Source organism: Pseudorasbora parva, chromosome 3, assembly GCF_024679245.1.
Source record: "Pseudorasbora parva isolate DD20220531a chromosome 3, ASM2467924v1, whole genome shotgun sequence".
In the NCBI taxonomy this organism is placed as follows: Eukaryota; Metazoa; Chordata; class Actinopteri; order Cypriniformes; family Gobionidae; genus Pseudorasbora; species Pseudorasbora parva.
The window spans coordinates 5,333,101-5,346,012 of record NC_090174.1 but is presented as its reverse complement, the minus strand read 5'-3'; the positions used below and the strand labels follow the sequence as shown (position 1 = coordinate 5,346,012).

At 37.0% G+C, this 12,912-nt stretch overlaps 1 protein-coding gene across 1 annotated transcript; it reads right to left on the bottom strand.

Moving 5' to 3' along the window:
* Positions 1–1,827: 1,827 nt before the first annotated feature.
* On the bottom strand, positions 1,828–12,324 carry LOC137070472 (cytochrome P450 2J2-like). The gene is made up of 9 exons (XM_067437650.1): positions 12,071–12,324; positions 8,743–8,905; positions 8,450–8,599; positions 7,164–7,321; positions 6,798–6,974; positions 3,710–3,851; positions 3,409–3,596; positions 2,315–2,456; positions 1,828–2,221 (listed from the first exon to the last, which is right to left on the bottom strand). The coding sequence occupies exons 1-9, from the start codon at positions 12,251–12,253 to the stop codon at positions 2,046–2,048; spliced, it is 1,479 nt and encodes a 492-aa protein (XP_067293751.1). The 5' UTR covers positions 12,254–12,324; the 3' UTR covers positions 1,828–2,045.
* Positions 12,325–12,912: the final 588 nt, after the last annotated feature.

Below are 12,912 nucleotides of genomic sequence, written 5' to 3'. Positions count from 1 at the left end.
TAGCCTATCTCAAAAGTGTGTGTGTGTGTGTGTGTGTTCAAGATCTATCTTTAATGAAAAATCTAATACAATTATTACATAAAATAACATCTCCATAAAAATGTCTATGCAGTTGTGATGCATGTTATGAGAATATTTCATTACCTTTATTACATTAGATGAATTTAAGATATTTTAAATTGGAAGAAGTGAGTGAAGCATGAGCTTAGTTTGAGAACAGGACAATTTCTCGACTTAAAACAAATAGTTGAGAAATTGTTCTATTCTCAAACTAAGCTCATGCTTCACACGTCACCATGATGGTAACACTACAAAATAACTGAATCTCATCTAAACTAGCATAACAAAACATTAAACACTGATAAATCTCCCACTTAACGTTAGCCTGACTTGGTCATAGTCCCTTCTAGTCAGAATATGAGTCTGAAACTGCTCCATTGGGCTGTGATTATGGGGCGTGTTTCAACTGAACCAGGAAAGACCTCAAATGGATAGACCAAGAGCAACGAATCGACATCAACAGAGCTCAACTGCACTGTGTTGCCAAGTCCGTGTTTTTTTTCCGCGGGTGGTTTTCTATGTCTGTGGGTTGAAACGACTATTATGTGCTATATAGACCCATGAGTGCGAATTTTAGCAGGCAACCTTGCCAAAATAACACACATTTTAGCCCCCAAACACCATTTTTCCCACGGAGAACCCCCCGAGAAGCTATTGTTTAGGGCTAGTAGTTGGCGGGTTTTGTTGTAAAACTTGGCAACCCTGTCTGCACACGTGCTGGAATAAACGATCTTTGTCGGTGTTGTAAAAAAATAAAAGAATTTAATAATACACTGAGTACTTACCCAACATGATCATCATTTTTGAGAGAAATTGTGAAGGTGACTGCATATACAAACAAGCTCTCCGTTCAAGATTTGAACAAATATAATCCAAGCCCCTTTGATGACGTGATGATTATGTTACTGTTGATCATCTGTCCATCATCGTCTAAAGCCCGTCCTGATGATTTCATTGGTCCGGACAGTTTCTGTTCGGGGATAATTACTCCTCTATGGAGCGAGGCCAGACCGAACCGCCCGGGGCTAAATTCGGCTGGCACCAGGCTAACTTAACGTTATTCTTGCACACACACAAAAACAAACACTGAATATATAACACTAAATTGTGGTGTTCACTGTCCCTTTTGAGTGTCATGGCAATATGCTGGTAATTGGAAATTCCAGCCTAGGTTCGGTTAAATTTATGTTTGTCTAAATTAAAAGAAACAAGTTCATAAAACTCAAAAACTATGAAACAAACCGGATGACTTAAAATGTGTCAGATTTGAGAGAGAAAAATACTCTTTTAAATGCTCATAAAAGTTCATTTGTTTGAAAAATTTTGTCTAATTTGAGTTGTCTCTACTCAAACCATTTAATTAATTTGAGTGTTAGGGTTTACAATGTATATATCTCAAAAGTATATTATGACAAGTCAAAATAACATTTTAGATATCTTCCAATTCCAATTATGGTAAGTCAAAATTGCAGAATATATATCTTGTATTGAATTTTTGACTAGTCAAAACTAAATTACAACTACAGACAAGGGCATTTAATGCAAAAATGGCTTGCCATAAAGAACGAAGACCGATCAAAGGGATCCTCTAAAAAAAGAAAGAAAAAAAAGAAGAAGAAGATGAAATGCTCACAAATGCTTTTTTGTGGACTTCACATTTTCATTTCTGGGTAATAAACTGGATCTTACATCAACTGCTAAAATGTATAGCATTATATTAACAAATTAAGCATTTGAAATAAAAAAGGAACACAATATTGACATTAATAAGACCTTAAACACTGTTGTTTAATACAGAAATTTACAAACCAAAACAATCTATGAACAGAATCAAATTCGCTCTAATGCATATAATGCATATATTATTTCATATAAACACCATAGCTACTGCATGTTGACCGCATTTACTGCATGAATTAGCATAAAATCAATCTATTAATAGAACTCAGTTAGGATAGGTCCAGTTGTGATTCCTATCATTTCTATCAGCGTAATGACACACAGATCTGGAAGGGTTCTGGGGGCGTCTTGACCTTTTCCTGGGCCTCGAGGCAAGGTTCTGGTCCCTCAGGAGGAGAAAATGAGAACCTTTGGAGCAGGGAAGTGAAGAACAGGAACAGTGTAATCCGTGCCAGCTGCTCACCAAGACATGACCTTTTCCCTGGGGAAATATAAAGGCAGGATACACGTATGCACATGATGTCTAACATTGAGCATCATTTGTAAGTGTGAACAAAATGCAACAAAAGACTACCTGCTGAAAATGGATAAAATGCTTCCCGTTTCCTGAAATTCCTTTGGTCATCTAGGAAGTGCTCAGGATAAAACTGATCTGGTTTTTCCCATTGGGATGAATCCTTCAGCACAGAGGAGAGATTACAAATGACCATTGTGCCCTTGTGTGAAAAGAAACAGAGAAAAATACTATAATTATAGAATTGCATACTATAAACATAATTACATATGATAACAGTCAGACTTTCATATCTTTAAATACAGTCCCATGAGAAAAAAGTACACATTTAAAAAATATATTTATTACAGAAATAAAAGAATATACTTCAGTCACACTTTAATAATTGCATGTTATTTGCAATTAAAAGAATATGTATTATAATTTAAATTCATTAACTGAACTTTTAGTACTTTTTTGGCCCACTTTAGTACATCTTTATATATAATTTCATGGTTTTTCTATTTAAAATGGTTAAAGTGTACTGCCAAATGTACTGACCAGAAATTCTGGTAAACTAAAATATACTTTAATGTCATTTCTAAAGAAAATTATAGGTATTTAAATTATTTGTAATTGCACATTGTAAGGATGCAGTTGAAATTTACTACATTTAAAAATATATTCACTTTAAATGTAATATAACAAACATAATAAAGTACTTTGTATATAGTTTATTATGTTAGTCACACAAGTGTACTTCTTTAAAAAGTGACAAAAGAGTACTAAAACATGATTTAATATGTAAAACACGATTTAAACATGTAGACCTTTTAAAAGTGTACTTAAGTGTTTTAAGGAACAAAGTCATTAAATTGGCATTTAATATCATTCATATTATATCATCTACAAGTATAGTACTTTCAAGATTAATAAAACATTCAATACAAAAAAGCAAACTTCTTTTCACAAGGAGCATTAATCTATATCAGAGGTTTTCAAACTACAGATTTAATTTAATCAGGCTCATCAAGACCAGTTGAACACTCTTGTTTCAAATGCTATTTACAAAAAAATACAAGCAAAAGCAATTACTCCAAAGGACAAAACAATCCAAGAAGTGCAACCATACCAAATGTCATTACAACAATAGTACAAGACTAGAGCAGAAGTACTTTAGGAATGAAGTATCCAGCCAGCACAGAGTCTCGACTTGACAGACGGGGAGCAATCAGAGGTAAGATGTTGCTCACTCTCTGAGTTTCATGAATAACTGCGTTTGTGTAAGGCATACTGGCTCGATCTACCAAACATGGCTGCCGCGACTTCCCAATTACACAGTCGATCTCATCTTGAACTTTCTCTATGAAGAATTACAACAATCATACAGCTGCATACAGAGGCTATGTTAACAACCACAGACGATATATTGTGATTACTTAAAGTCACATTAAATATATTAAGTAAGTCGCTTACTTTGGACTTTGGGGTACTTGATCATCAGAAGTAAAGCCCTTCGTAGGGTGTCAGTCATGGTCTGTGTCCCAGCCTTCAACAGGTCGACAGTGATACAGGAAAGATTATCCACAGTGAAAGCCGCCTTTGTATCCTTCCTTCTCTAAAACAAAGCCATGATTCAGACAACAGTGGACCAGATTTAAAATTTAGTACTAATACTATGAAAGCATACGATAGTAGTCAAAAGTGATGTCCGGGGGGATATTTGTTTTTAATGACAATGTACATGTTTGAATAAACCTTCAAACTATGAGGAAAAATATTTATATTGTTTAATATTTTAAATATGAGGGAAATTTTTGACTTAAAAAGAGGCAAATTTATCAGGTTCAGGTGAAGGGAAGAGGCGGGGACTGGAAGGGAAGAGAGCAGAGTAAATGTTGAAGGGCTTTATTTGGATGCCAAAAACTAACAAAAACAAGAACCAAAACTACCCTGTGGGGGAAAAACACGGGAGCACATACACAGGGATACATCCACAACAGGAAACAACCACAATGAATTGGCACAGGACAGAAAACACAGAAAAATTAAATAGGAAAGGAAATGAGGAAGGTAACAATGTAACAAGGGGGCAGGGCCAAGATGAGAGGCAAGAGAAGGAAACCTGTCACACAGAAACAAACAAAAAGCAAAGTGCAAAAGGCACATGGCAAACAAACATGACCAGTGCCATGTGCGCACACAAATACACAAGACAGAAGAACACAAGGTAAACAAACTTTCATTCGCCATGTTTCAAAAAGAAAACAAGCCACAAGGCAGACAAAAGAGCAGAGGCGAGACAGCTATCCCAGGGCAGACAACATCGCCAGGCTAGTCAGGCTCTTGCAGGATGATACAGAGGGTGAGATAGGGAAACCCCACAAAGATGACAGCCCTAAGGCTGGCAGGGCCGATGAAGTAGGAATAGGGCAGACAATCCTTTGGGGCTGGAGTGGAATCTGGCAGCTCTGGGCTGGAGAGGACCACCAGAGTCCTCCAAGACCACTGGACTTGAGACCACTGGAATCGGGTCCTCTAAGACCACTGGATTTGGGACTGCTCTAGGACCACTGGATTTGGTACCACCAGAGTCAAGTCCCCCAGGACCAACGGACTTGAGACCATTGGAGTCGGGTCCTCCAGAAACATGAGATTTAGGAGCTTTGGGACCGCCAGGATTTGGAAAGCCAGAGGAACTGGGGCTGGAGTGCACAGAGCCAGAAGGGACATGTGTGTGGGCCAAACACACAGGAGGGTGTTGATATAGAGGGAAAGGATGGCCCCCTTGGTCGTGACTGGAAGAACAGGGCCAACAAAGTCGGGTCCTCTAGGTCCACTGGATTTGGGACCACCAGACTCAGCCATGATAGACTTGGAAGACAACTGGAGATGGGTCTTCCGGTACCACAGGAGCTCTGGGACCACCAGAGTCAGGTCCACTATGACCACTGGATTTGGGACCACCAGAGTCAGGTCCACTACGACCAATGGATTTGGGACCACCAGATTCGGGTCCACTACGGCCACTGCATTTGGGACCACCAGAGTCGGGTCTGCTACGACCACTGGATTTGGGACCACCAAAGTCGGATCTGCTACGACCACTGGATTTGGGAAAACCAAAGTTGGGTCTGCTACAACCACTGGATTTGGCACCACCAGAGTCGGGTCTGCTACGACCACTGGATTTGGGACCACCAAAGTCAGATCTGCTACGACCACTGGATTTGGGAACACCAAAGTTGGGTCTGCTACAACCACTGGATTTGGGACCACCAGAGTCGGGTCCGCTACAACCACTGGATTTGGGACCACCAGAGTCGGGTCCACTACAACTACTGGATTTGGGCCCACCAGAGTCGGGTCTGCTACGACCACTGGATTTGGGCCCACCAGAGTCGGGTCCACTTCGACCACTGGATTTGGGACCACCAGAGTCGGGTCCACTACAACTACTGGATTTGGGCCCACCAGAGTCGGGTCTGCTACGACCACTGGATTTGGGCCCACCAGAGTCGGGTCCACTTCGACCACTGGATTTGGGACCACCAGAGTCGGGTCCGCTACAACCAATGGATTTTGGACCACCAGAGTCGGGTCCACTATGACTACTGGATTTGGGGCCACCAGAGTCGGGTCCACAACGACCACTGGATTTGGGACCACCAGAGACGGGTCTGCTATGACCACTGGATTTGGGACCACAAGAGTCGGGTCTGCTACGACCACAGGATTTGGGACCACCAGAGTCGTGTCTGGTACGACCACTGGATTTGGGACCACCAGAGTCGGGCCTGCTACGACCACTGGATTTGGGACCACTAGAGTTGGGCCTGCTACGACCACTGGATTTGGGACCATCAGAATCGGGTCCACTACGACCACTGGATTTAGGAGCACCAGAGTCGGGTTCTCCGGGAACATCGGACTTGGGAGCAACAGGAAGTGAGAGGAAGCCTCCTTCTTCTCCACTTGCTCGGTTGAGGCAGATTCTGGCAGCTTTGAGGCTGGAGGGGATAGAGCTAGGAGGACATTTGTGGCCTAAACACACAGGGGGGCTCTGGTATAGAGGGAAAGGATGGGCCCCTTGGCCGTGACTGGGAGAGCGGGCGGCTCTGGTATGACTGGATGAGCAGGGACCACAAGACTTGGGACCACAAAAAAAAGCATAAATTGACTATATTGACACTTCAACATAATGAGTAATTAATATTTTGCTGGTTCTTTCGTTTTTGATCATAAAAAAAATTAAATAATAATAATATAAGGGCGACAATGTCAATTGTCCTAGGCCGGACATCACTTTTTGGCCACTACTGTAAATGAGCTCATGATTGATATTCATACTAATTTAAGGTAAAAATGAAATCAATAGTATTTTCTTTATGCATTTTCCTGTTTTTAGAGTAGCCAATTCATGCATGTCAAAAAAATATGTCTGACTGTAGTCTTTGATCAAAAATATAACATACATAACTTTGATATAACAACATATAACTTTATTTTACCTTTACATTGCCACATTGAAGTTAAAAAAGGTGAAGAGTATTAATTATCTTACCTTATCTATCTCTCCAATGTATGCATCTATAAAATCACGATGATCAAAAGGATCCCAATCCTTCTTTTGTTTCTCAATTAGTTTCTTAATGAAGGCTGTTAGCTTTGTGTAGTTTGATTGAATAGTCTTATGTGATCCATAGAAACGTTCAGCAAGCCCAGGAAATGCATTATAAAACTAAAAATATATTAAAACAGAAAATGTGCATTAACATCATCTTATTTCATATAATCTGATTCAAACTAAAAACTAGTGAGCACTAGTAAACAGTCAAAGGATGTCTAATAATTTAAGAATAGCTCAAGTAAGTGTTTTTTTTTGGAAAACAAAACCTCCACATTTCACAGAATGAACAGTGAAAAGTACCTGAATTTGTGGAATATTTTCTATGAACATGGAGTCTGAATTTAGAAGTAGGTTCTGGAAGTCAGTGAAGCTGTAGTCAAAACGCTTCCCAAACACAAAACATCCAATTACATTAGCAGCGGCATTGTTTAGAGGGCCATGAGGATTGAAAGGGCATCCTGTCAAGTGATAATATTGTTACAAGCAAAGAATGGGTAATGGCTCAAATCTTAATTGCATTCATTGACACAAAAAGTACATTACAACATGACATGCCTGTTTGAACACACACACACACACACACACACACACACACACACACACACACACACACACACACACACACACACACACACACACACACACACACACACACACACACACACACACACACACACACACACACACACACACACACACACACACACACACACACACACATATATACTTTTTATTAGTGGGCGCACAACACTATAGTCATGATCCTAGCCTGTGTTCCACTGTCTAGTGTGAGGACTTTTTTTATTTCCTGTCTTGTGCCATGTTTTATAGTTCTTTGTAGGTTTTCATGTAGATTCGTCTCCCCAGGTGTGTCTTGTTAACTTATTAAGCTTGTTCGCCCCAGTGTATTTAAACCTCTGTGCTTCAGTTGTTGGGTGTCACTCATTGCTCCTGTTGTTTGTGCTCCTACCTATTCTTTGTGGATACTATTGTACTTGGATTTCTTTCTGTTTATGTTTATAATAAATGATTGTGCTGTATTTGGATTCTCATTCAGCTTGTTGCCTGCTCACACATGACAACTATAGGTCATTTATGTAAGTGATGATAGCAAAATAAAGTACACTGTGACATATTATACCCAAAAATTCTTCATAGAGTGACTACCAATAAAATGATTCCGACAGTTTAAGTTGATCATGTTTTGCTTCAGTGTTCTTTCTTTAATTGCTAATGCGACCTTTGACACCGCAGGCGCAGACTGAACAAAATAAAGCGTTGACTGGCCATTCGTTACAAACTAAATTGGAACTTATCTGAGTGTGTAGTTTTATGTTCTTTTGTGTAAATTTAAAAGCTGATTGTTTGATTGCAATCTATCAAAGTCACCTGACATTATCAAGATGAATTTGTTCTGACAGTTTAATTTCTTCAGTTTGAGTTCGTTATCTGAGTATCTAGTCTGAACTCTTTGCAATGTGTTGTAAACTACAAATAATTAAAACAAATTAAACAAGCACCAGCAGCTTACAAAGCAGTGTATTTGGCAAACAGTACAAGAAACAGGAGCAAATATAACACCACACCTTGTTCTTCCTCAAAGGTCTGACACAGAAAGACGCATTCCTGTTGAATGTGAAGCTCCAAAGCGTTTTTGCCTTCAGCAAAGGCCTTCAGGTGAAAGGCAGTAAAATGCCGCTGCTTCCTCCAGTTGTGGCCACTGCTCATAGAAATGCCTGAAAAGTTTATAAATAAAAATGTAATTTTAAACTATTTGCCAGCTAATTGGATTACAGCCTCATAATTACCTGGATTTAGATTTGAGTAAACTGGTAGTGTTTCTAATCTATAATTCTGACACAAGAAACAATAGACTCACCATTTCCTCCAAATACTTCTTTAAAAAGAGGAGATGTGGCCCGGTCTATAAAGTAGTCTCCTTGTGTCACCAAAACCTCCTTTACCCATTCATATCCAGAGACTAGCACAATCTTGTCATATCCCACTCTGAGGCTGAAAATGTTGCCAAATTTTGCAGCCACCTGCATTATAAAGAAATTAAATTAAAATGTATATAGTTTTAATGCATTAAATACAATTTAAAGTGCTTTTTTGGTAGGATCTTTATTTGTTATTTTAGTTACATACTTTACAATTATTTTGTCTTGTACTGTCTCTATTAATTTCCTGTTTTTCCATGGTTTTTGATTTCCCCACACCTGTCTAGTTTAGTTATCATTATTCCTTTGCATATAGCTCTATGTTTCCTGGGTTTAGTATCTGGTGTTAAGTTAATTTGTGCCACTTTAAATTAAGGATTCATTTTGTTAAGATTAAATAATGCATTAACTAACATGACCTAACAATGAGCAAAATATTCTTACAGCATTCATTATCTTTTTGCAGGGGTGGTAAGTAATCAAGTAAAAATACTTTGATACTTTACTTAAGTATTTTTTTCAGGGATCTGTACTTTACTTGAGTATATTTTATTTGCATCTACTTTTACTCTTACTCCGCTACAATATTAAAGGCAAAGTTTACTTTTTACTCCAATTCATTTCCCCATGCCCGCTCCAAGTATTAAGTATTTATTACACTTCCAAACCGGTCTGGTCATTCATGGATGATCCAGTCACGTAGCCTATAGACTTGACAAGGCTGACAAGTCAGGTTTACCACACTAACGTTAGCTCAGTGTTTCCCCAACTTTTTTATTTTGCAGCACACAATTTACTATGAAAACATCAGTAACATTTTACAATACAGGTGCACTATTATAATTCATGCCTAACTAATGCACAGATAATCATGAGTTAATGTATTACTAATGAAGAACTAAACCATTTATTAATGATTAGATTACTGCATCAGCAACTAATGAACATTCTCTATGATTAATAGATTAAGTAATATATGAATTGCTATTAATTAAATATGACATCATTAATTCCCTAATAACATATTACATGAACTAATAATATTAATTCATGTATTCAAAGCCATGCATTCCGACTCTCAGTTGTCTGTTTAATTAATCATTAATCATAGCAATTGGCAAAATTAAAATATGACTTTACTTGTTGAGGCACATGACTATTAACTAATTGTTACGTAATATGTCATTGTGGTTATGGCTTTTGAATTAATTTTGAATTAGTTAGTATCTTGCTCCTCATCTGTTTTATGGAGCTAATGTTATGGAACATGTCTATTTTAAGTTTAACCCCTATACTGCGTTAAGGTGCTTCATTGTCTCTTATTAATTTCAAATCTAACAAATTCTTAATTGCATTATCTAATCTTATCATTTGTTCAATTAAAGCATTGCATATCAGTCCCAAAAGATTTGATCTGCTTATTGATATTTACAGTTAATTTGAATATTTACTTTTTACTTTCGGTACTTGAGTACGTTTTAAATCTGATACTTTTGTACTTTTACTCAAGTGATGTTTGAATGGAGGACTTTCTACTTTTACTGGAGTATTTTTTTATTTAGGTATATATACTTTCACTCGAGTATAACTTTTGAGTACTTTTACCACCTCTGTCTTTTTGTTAGCGTTAGTTAATACAAATGTTAGTTCACACAGTGATCTAAAAAAATTATTAGCAAATGTTGAGATTAACATTAATTTAGATTAATGATGTAATTTAGATTAGTATTTTTCATTGTTAGTTCATGATAACTAATGTTAAAACCTTATTGTAAAGTGTTACCCATAACTTTTATGTTACTGCTCTGAAGTTTTTCTCGTATTTTGATTTAATGTGTTTCTTCTACAGTAGTTTCAGTAAAATCCATGCAATGAGATCCAGATTAAATAATTGATTCCGACACAACACTACATATTTCAAATAAAACTTGTATGTCAAGAGTTTAAATATTCTTGTAATGCCACATTTGTAATGATAACGTTGCAATTTAGTACTGCACACATACAATGTATTAACTTTAAATGTAATACTGAATGACACACTACAGGTAAAAGATTAAGACAATGATTTTAAATGCAAAACACTATTTTAGTGTCATTGTTACACATGTTACAGTTATGGTGTGGTTGAGGGTTAGTTGCATGTAATTTACTGTTATTACTGTAGTACATGTAGTGTGTAACAACACTAAAAAAAAACATTGTCTTAATCTTTTAACTGTAGTGTGTTATTCAGTATTATATTTAATGTTTAAATTGACTTAATTACAACGTTATCATTACAAATGTGTAACAATGACACTGTAAAATAAAGTGTTCCTCATGCAACTAACCTTAACCACACCCTAATCCTATCTGTATAAAGTTAATTATTATTATTACTCAGTATTCAAATATAGTAATTACACTTTAACACAGACACCTTAAAATAAAGTGTAATGTAAAGCTTGGTTACTCCTTATTTTAAGATTTCATCGTTACAGTGTAATTATATATTTAAGTGCTGAGTAATATTAACTAACAACATGTACACTTACTATAGGATTAGGGTTTGGTTTAGGGTTAGTTGCATGTAATTATGCATAATATACTGTTATTATATGGTAAGCATATAAGGACACTGTAAAATAAAGTGTTAGAAACTGTACTCTTTTTAGGTGGGCTTTTATTTCATTCATATAGGCCACCTAAAAGTACACTACAGTGAAAGTAGGCTACAGTACTTCATGATTGATGTGAACACAATCAAGTAGGCTTGTTTTTCACAGGGTTACCACAATAACAGAATTGCTAAAACTCTAAAATGAATTAAATGTAATTAAGCGTCCCAGCTGCAAAGATTTACATTAGGTTCAATGCTAATTTGCGGTTCTTCTTACATAGCAATTCGCTTTTGTATGAGTTTTCAGATCGGGAAATTATTTAGGCCTATACTGTCAAGTGTCAAGTTGTTACAACGTGTGTGATCAAACAAGGGTGTGTGTATGATGACTTTAGAAGCACTGCAACCCCAACAAACGAACTCAAAGATAGCCTACAAGATGTTTTCGCCATTCTCGTATGTTCTCAGTTGTTTTCAGCACAACTGCTCCAGAACTGCAAGTGCTCTAACGTGTCGAAATAAACACTGCCTTGAAAAGCGTTAGCGTCTCTGTTCCCACGGGTAGTCGAGGCTGATATATTGACGCTCATTAAGCGAATTCAAAAAGCCTCTTTCTTTATCAGCTATTATAAATAACGCGTGTGAAAGAAAAAACTGAATCTTACCTCATCCATCGCACGATAGCCGAAATCGATGAAAACGTTGCCAAGAAACGGAAAACCCCATGGTCCTGGTGGAAAGTTTGGCGCATTCTTACTCTTCCAAAAATCAAAAATGAGTAACAATATGATAAGAAGTCCCAAATAACTCTTGACATCCAAGGCATTCAGTAATGACATCAAAAGCATGGTGTTGCTTTGGGCAGTTTGCTTCCAAAGTCCATTTAGGTTCACAATCACGCGTCAATGTGTATCTACCGGACGGCATCACTGCAAGAGTGAAGCCAAAAAACAACACTAAGTGGCAGCAAAGCCAGAGGCAATATAAAATAAAAAATAAAATTTGTATATAGTAAATATGGGATAGGTTATTATAAAATAAGGAGTTTTACATTTTTTATTGATATTTTTAAAATTGCTATTGGTATTTTGATCTCCTTGAGGTCTATATGACTTTTTGTTACACTTTATTTGGTAACACTCTATGGTTACATATGTTACATGTACCTTAATAACAAATTATGCATAATTACATGCAACTAACCCTCAACCAAACCCTAATCCTATACCAAACATTATAGCATGTACATGTTTGTTAATTACTATTACTCAGTTCTTAACATAATTAGGCTACACTGTAACAATGACATCTTAATATGGTAACCCTTTTTTTGTGTCCCTGTTACAGTGTAATTATACAGTTAAGTACTGAGTAATAGTAATTATCTACATGTATTTAAGGGTTAGGATTAGGATTGGGGTGTGTTTTATGCCTAATTTAGTTACTAACTACACGTAACGTGTAACAAGGAGATATTATTTCTACATATATTTTAGTGTCATATGTT

Coding starts and splice junctions, on each gene's coding strand:
- LOC137070472 (XM_067437650.1), bottom strand. CDS start 12,253: ATGCTTTTGATGTCATTACTGAATGCCTTGGATGTCAAGAGTTATTTG. Junction 8,906..12,070: donor GCTATCGTGCGATGGATGAG/GTAAGATTCAGT, acceptor TTTATAATGCAG/GTGGCTGCAAAATTTGGCAA. Junction 8,600..8,742: donor AGAAGTATTTGGAGGAAATG/GTGAGTCTATTG, acceptor TAAACTTTTCAG/GCATTTCTATGAGCAGTGGC.